Raw genomic sequence first — 16,605 nt, forward strand, 5'->3', positions numbered from 1 at the left:
TGCTAGTTGTCTACTATTTGTCTAACAAAAAAGGTCATCTGAGAAGTGTGGATTTGGAGTGCAGAGTAGCAATAGGAGAAAAAGATGTTTGTAAAGAGTGTGTTCATTAAATTTTGATAAGAAAAAGAAAAATTGGATTAGCAATTAAATAGGCAAAGGTTGGGACAAAAATGTTTATCTTGTAAAGGAAAGACCAAGGGAAAAATAAGAAATCAAGGTGAAATTATTATGCAAATAGATAGATACGTAGAGAGCTATAGATCTGTATAAAGACAACACTCTCCCAGTGTTAAAAATTACAAACACTATAAACAATGCAAGCAGTGGCTTGACAGTATTTTTTTGATATAGTTTGATAAATACGGGAAGTTCTCCTCTGTGCTCAAACTCAGTCTGTATTGTCTGTATTAGAAATAATTTCTCAGATATACAACCTTCTGTTCATTTTTTAGTACAAATTTTTATGGCTGCTTGAATGTTTAGTATTCTTGTCTAGCCATATCAACACATTCTGCTGAAGTTGAAACCGTTCATATATGAAATAATAAAATTGTATTAGTGTTCTATTTTTTTTTTTTTTTTTTGTGCTGAATGGCTGCATTTAGGAAAGAAATGCTGGTGATTATACAGTTAAAGTTATAGAATTCAAACTTTAAACTTTTTAATAAAATCTGAACAGATGATCTGTGCTTTTTTTTTTTTTTTTTTTTTTTTGGAACTGGCAGGTTTCAGGGCCTCTAATTGGCTTCCCAGCTTTGCAGAGTAATTACAGCTTCAAGCAAACTTTGTCATCTGTGGTTCAGAATGGTGTAAAGTAAACAGAACGTTTTGAAATACAGTTTGTAGTTCGAGTTGCTCAGGAGAGTTTAACTAGCATAACTACTTAATTTAGACAGTAGCAGTTATTTGAAAAAGATAGTCTTAACATTTTAGAATTGTCAGGTTGGTTGTCCATATGAAGACAAAAGTTAACCTCTGTTATGTGCCTGACTTTGTTTAGCTTTTTAAAAGGATTATTTCAATAACTGAGAAACATCCATTGCATTTTATTTTACTGTTTTAATTTAATTTTTTTTCCATTTTCTGTATACATCCAAAAATGGCCAGAGGAGTGCTATGCACTTGTTGGAACTGAGTTGTAATCCTCTGTTACTGCTTTTGTATTTTGCTGCTTTGAGCAAGTGTTGTCCCCCAAGGTCTTTCCTCCCCTCTAATATTAAAGGAAAGTTGTCATGACCGATGTTTCATCCCAGAAAGACAGAAAGCTTTAGGAGTAAAATGTGTAATTCCAAGTTGTAGATGGCTAGCATACAAGAACACAAAGTTGAGTCTGTCTGTTTACTGGCTTACTCATCTTTTTGAATGATAATTTAGACTTCCAACTGTTTTGAGTTGAGATTCAGTCCTTTAATTACATATGTTTATGTATAGTAGCAAACTTGAAGACATTATGGTAGAATGTTCTCTACTCTTGGTAATGACCCAACTATCACTCGAGCATTCGGAGCCAGCTCTCAGTAGCCAGTTTCACTCTTTCTTCTGTGCTTTTGTATTTTCCAAACTATTCACTCAGTCTTAAGCTACTATGGTTTTTCCACTAATTAGTAGAAAAATATTTTGGTAATTAGCAGTAACTGTGTATTACAGCACTTATTCATCTTAATAATTTTTTTTCCCCCTAGTAGTAGGTGAAAGATATTCACAGAGAAATTTTTATTCATGTTGCAGTCATGGCAGGAATCCTGTTTATCCCATACCTTTGTACTCAGCAGCACATGAAACGTGGGGCTACTAAATATCAGCAGACTTCAGTTATTTTTATCTACTTGAGAAGAATGGGTACACCTCTTTTGGGAATACTCTGGTCCCCCACTTCTTTCTGAAACCCTTTTCACTTTGTAAGGGATGGATATGAATGTATTCAATTTTAACCTTCCATGAGGAAATCAAATCTTTAGCCACTTGTAACAGAATATTACCAAACCTAATTAAGTTTTGCTAAATTTTATTTTCCAGATATTTCCTCCAATGATACTGAAATGGCATTTTTGGGAGTTACTTGTCTGGCACTTTCTTTGCTTTCAGTACCATTTTCAATTCTTCAGGTTTTTTTTTAAATTGCATTTCATCAATTTGGTTAATCATCTGTAATGAAAACTCAGAAGAAATGGGTTATTTTGTTAGTAATGTTTTATTATTATTTATAATGTTAATAAATATTTTGTTTAATCTTGTTAATAATGTGCATAATCACTTTGAAGGCTGACGGGAAAAATAATTTAAGTAGTATATTGGATACAGATTTAGCTAAAATACATACTAATATATATTTATTATAATTTTATAGTATATATATAGGTGATGACCATATTATACATAGCATTTGGACATAAACAGATGTAACTCTATTAGTTCAATTTTTTTCATACATGAATTGGAAAACTTAAATAATGCAATTTAAATGTGTGCATATTTGTATATATTGGCAAAGAGAAAATAAATGGTGGAATTCAAAATCTCCAGTTCCATCAGAGGCATTGGACAGGATGTGCTTTTTGATTGGTACAGATTTTTCTGCAGGTTTGTCTCTGTGCCTTTCTTCCTTCAGGGTATCCTTACACAATCAGCTCACTTTTCTCCCTGGCAGATTATTTCATCTTCCTTCCTCTAGCCTAGGTATTCTTAGTTTGGCCATACTCTAGCTATCCCCATACTTTTCTTTCTCATATAAGTTTCAGTCTTTTTCCTGTCCTATTACTACTTTCCTCCCTTTATTCTCTAGTCTTTTGTTCCTAGCTGCTCTCCTGTAAATAACTTGCAGTATGCTGTCTTTCTGCCTTGGATTTTGCCTCAGTGAGGTACTTTCATATTGTCTGAGGAAGATTGTAAGGCATTATAATATAAGTGAAGTTCTTTCAATTTAGCATATGAAGAGGCAGGAGATGGCTGTAGCCTCTGGATTATACTCAATGCATAGGCTTTCAATGATTTTGTGCTTTAGTAATTGTTACTGTAATTTTTTACCCTCCTTCCTCTGCACTCTTATCCCTCCCACATGTAGTGTGGCCAGATGCCTTACATTTTCACAGGAATACTAAAAGGATATCAAAGGTCTTGATTTGCCAAGTTTTAAATCTCTTCTCCAAAAAGCAGCATTTTCCAGCAGTGTGCTGCTTTAGGCAGACACCCAGTAAAGAAAATTTCAGCCTACATGATTGAAGTGTGATAGGATTAAAGACGAGAGGATGATTTTGTCAGGAGTAAGATGAGATAATCTTAGAGCAGACAATGCTTCTAGTCTCTTCTGCTAGGAAGGTAGCCCCACACATTACTTGGAACTTCAGCTGAGGAAGTTAAACCCTGTTAACCCTGAAGATGGGAATTTCTTTCATCTCATGAGTAATTGCACCAAGCTGCAACCTTGGTTTGGTACCCTAAACAGCTCTACTTCATTGTGCTTCTGTCTGCCCTGTTTCTCTTCCAGCTTTTGTGTTAAACACCCTCTTCCTGTGTCCACCCTGCTGTAGATCTTTCTTCCACAGGTTGAGAATGGCTCTCATTCCATCTGAGACCTAGCAGAGTGTGTGTAAGCAATGAGGGTCCACTACTGTTTCTCTTTTTTAATGAAATGTTTGTTAAACGGGATGTAATCTCTGTTCCTGACAGTGAACAGACTGACTTATATAATAATTTATAGATGTGTGGTGAATATATAAGTTTGTTCATTGAGGAATACACATGTGCACAGGACATTATTCATTCCTCTTTTGTTTCTCATACCTGTGTCTGTCAAGCTTCTGAGGTGTTCTGCTGAGCTGCAGAAAAAATACTATCAATAGACATATCCACTTCCACTCTTCTTTGTTTTCTCAAAAAAAATGCAGTAGATGATAGTTGAGGTTTCTGGATGCTGAATTTGTGAAGAGCTAAAATAATTTATTTCTGTGAAAGGAAAGCATGCCTTGTTAAGTGTTACATGTCATATGACTTCTGTAAAGCGTTGACATTAACTGGAATAAAGAATAGTAAGCTGCATAAGTAAAAGGTGTGGGTCAACTAGTAGGTGGTAGCTATATGAAAAAGAAGTTACAGCAGATTGTAGGTGAACAGGAATTCATTTACCATATCATTATTGATTGATTTGTGAACCTGATGAATCATTTTAGATCACACACGCACATTTGATCTGGATCAGCTTTGAACAAGTGATAATATTCCAGACATGAGATGTGATGGTTTGTGTCTACGTTGTGGTAGCTGCAGGAAAACAAGTAACACTTTTGACAGAGTAACCTTAGCTTCTCAAAAATATTTAAATATATTTGCATGAATAAGGAGTTTTAGTTTGCCAGAGTTTTGCAGTTGTAGTGTTTGGTGCAGTATCCTACATCGTAGAAGTAATACACAGCAACACTGAACCATTGCCTGGGTTGCCAGCATTGTGGTCCTGCAATAAAGAAGCAATATGTGGTCTATGTTATGTGTAGAATTGTGGAACAAGGAAGATCTCGGATCTGAAAGCACAGCTGGTGAGGGACAGATTGATTAAACTGACAAAAAGAAGACTGAAGAGAGATAAAGCAATGTTCAAATGTCTAAAAGGGATTTAGACACTTGCTGCTGGAAAGATGAAGTAATTTGGTCAAAAGGACAAGGAACAGTGTGCTGAAATTATAGGAACAGTTGCATTAAATCCTAGGAAAAACCTTACAGTGATAAAAATAGTTAATTTCTTTATACTTGGATAGAATAGTTTGCTTACAGCGGTTTTGAAATCAGTACTTTTTGGGTATTTTAGAAAGAGTGTACAGAAATACTTATGAGAAATAGCATATGTAGACCTGAATCTGCCCTAGGGCACAAGGAGAATTATATGATTTCCTGGGGCAACCCCACTGGTGGTGTGTGTGGGGGTTGTTGTATATTTAATAATCAGACTAATTTCAACATCTGAATTTTCTTAGTTAATCTATTTTACAATAAATCTTACCCTGAAGTGACAATACTATCAGTAATTGTGACATAGTTACCATTGAAGGGAAAATGTCATATTCCTCCTGCTGGGTGCAGATGGAAAAATATGCCAGTGGCTACTGCTGTTTCCTTGGCATGCTATAGCAATCCAGGATCTAATATTCTTCTTAGCCTCATAACACAAGCTAACAAATGGAGATGGCACTCTTTATATGGACAATGATACAAGTTTCATCAATTCTTCTGACTGCTTTCTTCACCTTATGGTTATTACCTGCTACCTTTTGTTCAAGCCTGTGGTTGTATTGCTGTTCTGTATTTCCTTGTGTGCTGGCTAGATCCTGAGTGAGGATACATAAACTGAATGAATTTCATCTAAGTAATTTTATGTACTCTTCACCCATTAACTGGAAGTGTATAAAAAAGGCAATGTCATGTATTTGTCTAGAATGTCAGCTGATGAAAACAGAGCGACCAAAGCCGAACACATTCATTATCAGATGTCTTCAGTGGACCACTGTCATAGAGAGGACGTTCCACGTAGACACTCCAGAGGAACGGTGAGGGTTTTATTCCTCTTCTTCTTTTTGCAATCCCTGAGTCTCTGCTGGGCCTGCACAGCAATCAGCACTTGGAACTGTGACATTCTGAGCACATGTGAGCAGTTAGTTAAAGATTTTTAAGTAAGCTTCTGTAAAATATTATCTGAGCTCATAACTGGTGTAAGAGTTGCCTGTGAGTAGGTGGGATGAATGTGTTCAAATAAGCCAAAACTATGTCATGATATGTCTCTGAAGTGTTAAGTTTTGAACATCCAAAGCCTGGATTGAAATATTTCCAGCCTTGCTGTCTTACTCCTCCTAATGTGCTCCTTTCTTTTGGCACAGAAAGCAGCACGCTTATTATAATTTATTTTGTGTTGGCTTATTAGTTTTTCTTGTTTCAGTAAACAGTCATGAACTCTTAAGAATTAACTTTTTTTAATGCACCACAAACTTTTTTCATGCATGTAGGAGATATGGGATAACACACTCAGAATCTTCCCACTGTGGGCATTGTCCTTTTAAGACAAGTACTATGATCTGGCTATTATTTTTTGTATCAGTAAATAACCAATAACTTTACTTTTTGTGTTATTTCACTTAGAGGATTTTTTAAATTCTACCTGGGTACCCAGTCTTTCTTGTGTGCAGTGTAGCAGCTCACACTGCATTCAGTAATAAATCCACCATAATATGAGCAAAAGGCAGCAGGCACCATGCTGGGTGTGGGGCTATGAACTGCCCAAGGGCTGCCTGATGTGTCTGTGCTGCTCTGCTGGCCCTGCTTGTCCCTCCAGAAAAATCCTCACCTGGGCCTGCCCCTCAGTGCAGCCACAGGTTTTTAGGATGTTTGTAGGAATTAAGTTCTTTGAGCATCTTTTTTGAGGGAAATTTGTGAAAAGGCCTGTAAGTTGAGTTTTAAGAGGAGACAGACTAAGAGTTGAACACATGGTATGGTTCAATGATTCTCTTTTTTTTTTTTCTTTTTTTTTTTTTTTCTGTGAAAGTGTCTTGAAGGGAGTGGGAATATCAAAATGTCTCTTAAAATAGCAAGTTATTATTATGAGATACTAGTGCATAAGAGATGACATCCTGTGCTCTCAGGTGTATTATACCTGGAACACGTGTTTTCAAGTTTCCACTAGTAAAATACTTCCAGAATCAGAAACTGTTAATTCTTGAAGTATCCCATAATCCCATATAGTGATCTGTTCTGGTCACCCCCTTTAACAAAATGCAGGATTTCAAAGGAAATTGAAATGATTAATTAATATGAGTCTTCTCTTGTGTAACATGAGAATTGATCGCAATGTAGCATGTGAAAAACCTCATAAACTATGTAACATGTTTTATGAGTTTCTAATAGAGGTGTTGACTTGTTCATGATAGGGAAGAATGGACAGAAGCAATCCAGGCTGTAGCAGACAGACTTCAGAGGCAAGAAGAGGAGAGGATGAACTGTAGTCCAACTTCTCAGATAGACAATATAGGCGAAGAAGAGATGGATGCTTCAACAACCCATCATAAAAGAAAGGTAATGACCTTTAACAATAACTGACAGGGCTCATATGTAAATAAATTTACTAGAATGGTTTAGTTGGGTAAAGCAATATGCAGGGAATAGTATTACAACTTAAATTTCAGTGTATTATTAGATCAAAGTACTTATTTATTTCAATTAAGCTGAACTGCTCTAATTTTGTTTATTTGTTAAGATGATATGACACTTCTGAAAAACGAAGTTCAGACATTCAGGCACATACTAACATTCTGCTTATTGTTTGACTATTATTTCATCCTTTTGTTTGCTTACTATTTTAGAAGTATGGTAATAAAATATTTTCTTTGGTCGAGTACTTTTGCCCCTTTTCTCATGCAAATAATACTCGGTACAAATTAGGTAATTTGCATGAGAAAGGCTAGCAGGATCTGGCTTTTAATGACCTTGGGTTTTGCTAACTTGGGAAATAACTTTGCTTTAGTTTTCAATGAAGTAAAAGAAAACAGCGTTTCAGTTTTCTGCAGTCCTTTCCAGCTTTTGGTGTAAGTAGGAACATGTTCATTGTGGGCTATAACATATTTGTGGTTGTATTTCCAGAGTCAACAGGTCAAAAATACAACCAAGAGCATGTTTTAAAGATCTCATGCCTTTCAAAGTTTGCTTGTGTCTCCATTTTGTCCTGTGTAGACTACTCAAGCTCATGTCTCTCATTTACTATACAGAGTGGACAAGAATCAAGAATTGCACTGAAATTGCTTGAAAAATAATAACCACTTTACATTGGGCTGACTTTACTTTTTCCAGCTAGAAGTGAAGTGTGTAGAAAACTAAGCAGAATTCTGCTGACAAAGCAAAACAGTCTTATAGCTCATATAACTGAATGCCTTTGGGTGGTGAACAAGAAATGGTGAACATTTCTCTATTACTAACAGAGCATGATTTATTTGTTGTGTTTCATGAAGTAAGTCAGAAAAGTCAGGCTGAGAACTATGCCCTTGAGAATATAACAAAGGTGTCATAGGTAACTTTAGTTCTATCATGTCCTAATTTTTGAGAACTTGAGTTTGCAGTCTAAACAGGGTTCTTTTATGCCAGTTTCATTGTATGCTAATTTTTAACTTTTGTCTGTTATAGAAAAATGTAAAATCAATTCTATAGAGCTGTAACAATACTCTGAACATATATTGTCAGGCTGGCATTGAATCTTTAGCCTAGTGGCATGGATATTTAATGACTGTGCTCCAGGGGAAAATAAGATAACTGAGAGCAAGACAGAAGCAGTTTTTAAGATGTGACAGCCTTGTGAGAGGCAGTGTGATTATGTGGAAGGGATTTGGGTTTGCTCTGTTAAAGATCTATGCACTGTTCCAAGCCTGGTTATCCTCTTAGTGGTGTACAAAACCACTGCATAGATACAGTCATTTTCCAGGTGCCAAAATTAATGCTGTCTGATGCAATAGTTTATCTGGAATGTGCTCTCCTTGTTCACAGTACAATGTGTGTTCTCATACAACAAAAGGGTTTGTAGGAACAGGAGTGGGAGGATCAGTTTTGTTTCTGTCTTGCCACTTGTGCTTTAAGAAATGCTGAAATAATATGCTGGGACAGTGTAGGGGCAGTGCTACAGAATATTTAATGGCTTTGGCAACAAGAGAAAAGCAAAATCTCCAAAACAAAGGTGAAATGAAAAATGAAATAACAGAGCAAAATAATAGAAACTAGGAAAAAAAGATAAATAAAAAAGATAATAAAGTAAAAAAAAAAAAAAAAATTAAAACAATGGAGCCAAAACTCAGAATCCTACAGATTTCTAACTGTTGGAAGATGTTAGTGAAAGATGCTCTGTAGTTTTAGGAATAAAAAAGATTAAGTGACCATTATGAGAGGGAATTACCACTGCTTTCATCCTCATTGAAATTGTGAAAAATAGGTATTTTTAAAACTGTTTCTGTTTTGTAGAAATGTCTCTGAAAAGCTGTTGTTTAAGCTTTCCTAGTTGTTTATGTAATCAGAACCATTTCAGTTATAATGACTTAATGCATTTTTATTGCTTTTATATTTTATTTCTTTCCTTTTAGGGATTTTTACACAATGTGTCCATTTTTTTGACAAAAGCTTGTTTTGTCACCTGATTTTGCATCTAAGCCCAGTGAATTTTGCTTGTGCATGCACCAGATGGTATACATATGAGTAGAAGAGCATAATCAGATTAAGAGACAAGACAGAGAGGAGTTGGGCCTGTTCTTCTCTGAAAAGGTAGCGAAAAGAAAACAGCTTTTAGGATGTGAAACTTGATTTGAATAGACATGACAGCTACATCCCTGCTTAGATTAGCTGGAAGAATCAGAGGCACCTCTGCTTTTTCCCAATTTTTAAAATGGTGTCAACATGCGCTTTAAGTTTTACACATCACTAGAACTGTAACACTTAAATTCTTAGCAAACTACTTTTATTTCTTGCTGTACTATTACTTCTAAGTAGATATTTTCACTGGTGAAATCATATGAAAACTCCACATGGTCTAATCATTGTGCACATCAGGAATTAAAAAAAAAAAAAAAATAGTTTCTTTGGTAGGAATTTTCAACACTTACATTAGGGTTTATGTTTTTGAACAGATCATCCATAGGGTTGGTGTGTTTAGATGGACAACAGATACTCCCTTAAGGGAGAAAAAAAGTTTTATAGAAGGCTGAACATCATAATGGGTTTTTTTTCTTAGCTCAGTCTCATGTGGCTTCATTGCTTTTCTTTGTTTACAAATTTGATTTGCAGGATGCAGGATGAATAAAGAACAGATTTTTCAGAGGAAGCCTAAAAGTAAATGTAATGAAGAAAAAGATTCAAAACTTGGAGTACAGTAGGAATGAAAAACTTGGGAAAATCATGAAGGAGAAAGAATCCAATCTTATGGGAGCTTCCAAAGTTACCATCTTCCCTCAGGTTTAGGAAGCATTTCCCTTTTTCCACCAGTTTTCAGTACACCCCTAGCTATGGCATCTGTGTTTTTATCTCTCAAGGTCTTGTGTTCTTTGGCAGACTTTTTGAGTCACCCTGCACTGTGTATCATCTCTAGCATTCTGCTAAGCTTCTAAGGAGTGAGAGCATCAGGAGACTTTATTCTTAGCACTAACACTGCCGCCATAATGTGCTGTTAAGCCATGGCTCAAAATCTTGCAAACCTATTACCTTTCTCTTATAAATATACATATATTTTTAACTTGTTTTCACTGAGCTTGCATCTAGATTCATGACTGCTTTGCTGAACATTATGTAAGCAAATTCTGGGCCAATCAGTCTTGCAATTTGACTGACTTGCAGCCCTTGCATCAAATCCATGTTTGCTATCAGTTGAGCCAAGATCCTCCTTCTGTGTGTGGGCAAAGGGCAGCTTTTCTGACCTGGTTTTATTCAGGTTCTGGTAGCTCTCTAATTCCAGTGTCTTAGAGAAAATCAGAAATGTTGGAGAAGTTACTCCTTTGAGGCTGCTTGTGATCTCATAAATTTATGGCTGTTAAAGAGATAAGCTGTTACAGTCACTAGCTCAGTATTTTTTATCAATAAAGCTGTCAGCCATTCTTTCATGTCAGGGAGCATGATAGCTTATGACTGAAGGATTCTGCCCTGAATGACTCATCTTTGCCTGAATTGTGTTTTGAATGCATTTTTAAATTTTTGTGGGTTTTTGTCAATATTCACTGCTTTTGCTCAAAGGCAATTTTTTCTGCCTGATGGTTGTCACAGAACCATCGAATAGATAACCTGACTTTCCAAAGTACTGAACTGAAAGTGGTCACTGAGAAGTCTTACCTTTAGTTGATTGAATATGAGGAGCCACACAGTATTGTGATCACAGCTTTACGTACTACATCATGCACTGCAGGTTATCACACATTAGAGTTGTTTTTGGAAAATCTGCTTTGCTGGGATTTGTCTGCACTAATAAACTTTTAACTTTACACTCAGTTATGTAAAGTGAGTTTGCTTTAGGTGAAAATTATACTTGCCTTTGAAATCTCTGTTACCCATATTTCTTGCTGGGATAAATGCAGCTTTGTTCCTCCTGATGTGAGGTGGTTTGCAAAGCAAGATCTGTTACTGCAAAATGTTTGTGTGAGCATCAAGATTAGTTTGCTTAGATGAAACCAATCAACAATTAGGTGGGAAAATGATTTAATTCCTATTGATATAGCTAGAAAACTGATATATGGGAAGCATTTTCTCTTTAATAAAGCTTTGAAACATCCAGGTATCCAGGTGTTAAATGGAGTGTTGAAGACCTTTTGCAGGTTTGAAGTTGCAGGTTGAACACTTAAAAGCTAAGGAATTGTGCATTAATGTGGTTGATGGAACTTCAGTTCTACCTCTTATGTGAGCAGATTGCAAACTCAGAGTGAGCAGATGCATAAATTGCTTTCAGAGTTTTTTGTCAACAGCAAATTCAGATCTACGGTAATGGTATATATTTTGCTGCCACTATTTGTGACTGCACACCAGGGATATGCCCAATGCCTCTACACCTGGAATGTGTGTGAAATATGTAGGCAGTGTTAAGAGGTAATTCTGGTAGAGATAAGTACTAATTCTCTTGTGGAAAATACAAGTAGAAGTAGTTTATCCAGAACAGCAGTATTCAACACAACTGCCTGAGGCCACAACTAGTGATAGAAAGAGACACTGAGAAGATAAAATATAAGGAATGATATTTTTCTCTCACAAAACAGCATTAAGTATATTTAACTTAGCAATACTGAGACTCAGAGTATAATTACTCTTTAAAAATGTTTTGAGGTGTGCTTTCCACAAAGGAAGAAAGGTCATTGATACTGTGGGACAGTGCTATAACAAGAATAAGTGAATGAGTTTCCTTTCAGAATTTTTTAGTGCTTTTCTCCTGTTGCAAAACTCAATGGTTTTGTGGTGCTGCAACCAAGTCAGGAACACAGCACACTGAAAGATGTGCTGTAGAAACAAGTGATTGGCCAAGTAAATTCTGCTGTCAATTTGAAGCTGCCCTGTGCAGTCACTGTGCTCTCAGTACTGTTCTGTTTTTTCTCTGCATCCTCATCTTTGCATATAGTGCATACACCATGGAGTTGATGCTTCTGAACTGGCTGTGAAATGAACTTGTATAACTAAGAGGATTATTGACTCAAAGTTTGGGCTCGGGAAAGTGGCTATACTGCTTTGGGATCTGGGATAATCTGGTCATATTCTTACCATGTGTGACACACCACTTGAGCTGATAAACCTACTAAGACTCTGTCTGTTGATGGAACCAGCTCTTGGATGTACTGTGTTCAACCTGCAAAACTAGGGCAGTAACAGAGTCACAGGAAAGATGAAAGCTTGCTACCTCCTCTTTTTCAGAGCCAAATTGAATAATGTAAATACCATGTAATTGTAATCTGTACTGAAATCTTTAAAAGTCTAATTCTAATGCAAAGGCTACTGTAAAGTCTTACAGATTACAGTGAGGATTGTGTATGTTTCACAAATGCCATCAGTGCAGTGGTTGGTGTTATGCAAAACCTACTAATACACCATGTTTGTGTGTCCCTCGTAATGCAGGAGTTGATGAATTTTCTGAAATGTGGTGCATTCTTGAAATGCTGCTTTAAGCTAAGACTTTGTCCTGTGTGTTTTATAAAAATAAAACTGTGTTCAGTACTTGGCTTTAGAGAATGATGATAATGCTACTGAAGGATTTATTCTGGTGGTTTAATGACAGCAATAAGCTGCCTTCTTTGCCTTGGCCAACACCAGCAGGACCAGTGTTGTCTGGGCCCCATCCTGAACTGGAACACAGGGAAGGGAAGTAGAATGAAACCCCCATAATCCAAGGGGAAATGTTCCATGCTGTAGTGTGTCCAGAGAGGGGCAACAGAGCTGGTGAAATGTCCAGGGAAAAGTCTTATGAGGACCAGCTGAGGGAGCTGGGGATGTTCAGCCTGGGGAAAGTCTCGGAGGGGATCTTATTGTTTTCTACAACTGCCTGAAGGGAGGTTATAGCCAGAGGAGGGGGATTGATCTCTTTTCCCAAGTAAGAAGTGATAGAATGAAAGAAAGTGGCCTCAAGTTGCTTCAGGGGAGGTTTAGAGTGGATATTAGGAAAAATTTCTTCATTGAAAAATTTGTTGAGCATTGAAACAGGATGCCCAGGGAAGTGGCAGAGTCACCATTCCTGTAGCTATGTGAAGACTTGTAGGTGTGGCATTTAGGGACCTGGTTTAGTGGCAGACTTGGAAGTGTTGGGTTAACAGCAGGACCTGATGATCTTAAAATTCTGGAATTACAAACCTAATCATGGAAGTGAGACTATTTTTGTAAAGTGTTCTTATTTTATCAGTAACTGAGTTTGGTTATATGTTGGAACTGGATAACCTGAGTCTTGATAATCCTTGTTCTTTGCTCCTTATAGACAATGAATGATTTTGACTACTTAAAACTACTGGGCAAAGGCACGTTTGGCAAAGTTATCCTGGTCCGAGAAAAGGCTAGTGGCAAATACTATGCTATGAAGATTTTGAAAAAAGAAGTAATTATTGCAAAGGTAAGAAAGATTCTATTTTTAATATTGGCTCATTATTTAATACATAAGGTGTATTGATTTTTGATGATAACTTAGTTTGATAAAAGTATGTGTGCATTTTCAGAAAACAAGAATGCGAAAACTCCCAGTCTTTCCCCAATATTTTATAATCTAGAATGTGCTAAAACATTGAGAAAATTTACTGACCAGGAAGATAATGCAATCTGAGTTTATACAATAAAAAGTGCATTGTGGGGCATATTGGATGCTTCACATTTTTCTCTAAGTCAACTGCAGGTTTATTCAGAGAAACACATTTAATGTAATGGGCCTGTGCTCTGTTCCTGCTATGTTGTATAAAACTGCTATGCATGGACTAACCGTTCCTTTTTTTTCACTTTTTGGTAAATAGGGAAAGTCTGAAGCTGATGTCTGAATCTGTGGTTTCAACTGGCCTTGTCCAACAATCACTTAAACTTGATCAGTGTCACTGGTTCTTGTGCTTGGTCATAATATCACTCAAACTTAAATACAGATCTTCTACTCCGAGCTTAGTTTCTAGCAGCTCTGAACTTTTGAATCCCACTTCCACAGAACAGGTTGAAAGCAAGAAACCCACCAACATTTATCAACATGAGACACAATTAAAAATAATCCCAGTTAGTAATTGAGGATGTTTTGAGGGATGTGGGTCCCACTGATATTTTTGAATGCTTGAGGCTAACAATATCAGTATCCATAAAAACTGAATGTGAATGGGTAAATGCTATTTTACATTTATTAAATACTAAAGTATCTTTCAGATTTGTATGATTTTCCTATTGACTGATGAATGCAGGGCTTACAAGAGTTTTGAGTTCTATATTCATTGTCTGTCAGTCACTTTCTGATAGCTTTAGAATGTGTAGATCACTTGCAATTAAATTTAGCAGAGGAGTGGAGACACAAAGACAATTATATTTCCTTGAGTATCATTAAAACTAGCCCTGCTACAGAGGGAGAGACTTAAGTGTATGTCTTCAGCAATGAAGAGACTGACCTATGAGTTGTACATGCCCTCAGCAGCTGTCTTGTGTGCAGTGGCAGCCTGGTCAGCCTGTGCATGGTTTGGCTAACAGCAGCAGAGTGCCTGTTCTTCACAGTCAGAGGACACAGGAAGAACAGAGGGTCTTGCTGCTGTACTCCCCTGGTTCTGCAGGGGAAGGAGCACCTCAGTGCCCCTCCTTGTAAGACCTGGCAGCAATCTCTGTGGTTTGCCCTGTGCATCTCAGAGTCTGGTTGCTGTGTGCTGAGCCTCAGTCTCCAGCCTGACATCCTTAACCAGTGTTCTGTTCACCCCTGGCATCTGGGAATCCTCAGGAGAGCTTGTGAGCTCCTTCTTTGCAGCTGCTGGTTTATATCCTTCCAGCCTTCAGAGCATTTCAACATGTTTCTTGGTATTAACAACATACCAAACAGATTTTTAAATTGTAGGGGTTTTCTAATTACTTTGTTTCCTGCTACAGTATCAGTGACTTTTTACAATTGATTTAAGTTGATAATTGCGTAACTTTGTCAAAGGTGAGCAAAAAAATCTTGTTCGTAGATGTATTAAGGTAGAGAAATTTTGAAGAAATCAGGAATGGAACTGTTTGAGTTTAGTTATCAAGCCCAGTCAGGCTGTGAACATGCTATGGGAATTTATCAGTAGCATTTAGCTCTGGAGATCAGTGCTAAGGATATGATCACTGGGTAGAATAGACCTGCAGTCCCAGTTCAGCAGGTAAGTGATGTAAGATACTCTAGAATCACAGGATGGCTTTGGTTGGAAGGCAGCTAAAAGATCTGTGCACAAGGACACCTTCCACTAGACCAGGCTGCTGAAAACCCTGTCCAAGCTGGCATTGAACACCTCCAGGGATGGGACATCCACAGTTTCTTTGGGCAACCTGTTCCAGTGCCTCACCAGTCTCTCAGTAGAGAATTTCTTCCTGACATTGAATCTAAATCTCTCTCCTTTTAGTTTAAAACCATTCCCTCTTCTTCTATTGCCACCTGCCTGTGCAAAAGTAGCCCTATAGAAGGTTTTAACCCTAAGCATAGTATGAAGCAAAAAAGTGTTGCACTAACAGCTGTATAGCATCTGCCCAGTCCAGACTAAATCTGTTTATTCTGTTTACATGACACATTAATACTACACTTGCATGGAAATTGCTACCAGTATTACAGACTTCTGAGGCAATTCCAGAAGAACTGGCCATTGCCAGCTTTTTATGCCATATATCTGGTGAACCACAGAGATTTAAAAACAAATAAATAAATGAATGAACCTTTATGATTTTTTTGTTCTCCTTAAAGTGCTTTTTTTTTTGTTGGTGTTTTTTGTGTGTTTTTTTGTGTGTTTTTTTGTTTTTGTGTTTCCACCTGTATGTCATTGTAGTGTATATACTCAGCGTTGCACTACTATTCAACTAAATGGCATCAAAATTTATTACCACTGACTCTGTTATTGTTGTTGTTGTTCAACTTCCTATTTTGACAGTTTTTAAAATCTAATTTAAAGCTCCTGACATCTGTGTTTACTTTCCAGTTTAATAATACCTTATCTTCAGAGCATAGTCTGATAAAGCACGTGTGTAGTACAATAATGTTATATTGGTATCATTTGTGGCAATAATAATGTATGCTCTGACTAAATATATTTACTTCTGTAGGATTTCAGTTGAAGTTTGAGTCACACCAGGGTACTCTTTGGTTCTGTGTGACATGAAGCTCAGTGCTACAGAAAATGAGGGGAGCAGGGAACAAACATGGATGAGCTTGCTATGGAAGCAAACATCCACAGCAACTGGCTTAGTTTCCTTCTCTTACTTTGGTACTGAGCTTGTTTTTATCTTTTCTGTTCAGGCTTACAGACAGGAGAATGTCACTGTCTCTCTCCAAAGTGCTTCTTTTCCAAATTGTGGCTGGAAATGAGTTGGGGTTGTGTGGACATCCCCCGTTCCCAAGGATGAGGCCAATGTCCTTAGGGATGCTCAGCCTGGCCAGAGGAGCACTGCTCACCCCTGGGCTCCTAA

At 37.0% G+C, this 16,605-nt stretch overlaps 1 protein-coding gene across 1 annotated transcript in view; it reads left to right on the forward strand.

Annotated features, from left to right (window-relative positions):
• Nucleotides 1-16,605, forward strand: part of AKT3 (AKT serine/threonine kinase 3) — a 148,583-nt gene that overhangs the window by 83,789 nt on the left and 48,189 nt on the right. Inside the window, 3 exon segments of the mRNA XM_079298588.1 lie at nucleotides 5,423-5,534; nucleotides 6,906-7,050; nucleotides 13,439-13,570. Coding sequence (XP_079154714.1) covers nucleotides 5,423-5,534; nucleotides 6,906-7,050; nucleotides 13,439-13,570 — 389 coding nt within the window.

The sequence above is a fragment of the Erithacus rubecula genome (genome assembly GCF_903797595.1).
Source record: "Erithacus rubecula genome assembly, chromosome: 2".
NCBI lineage: Eukaryota > Metazoa > Chordata > Aves > Passeriformes > Muscicapidae > Erithacus > Erithacus rubecula.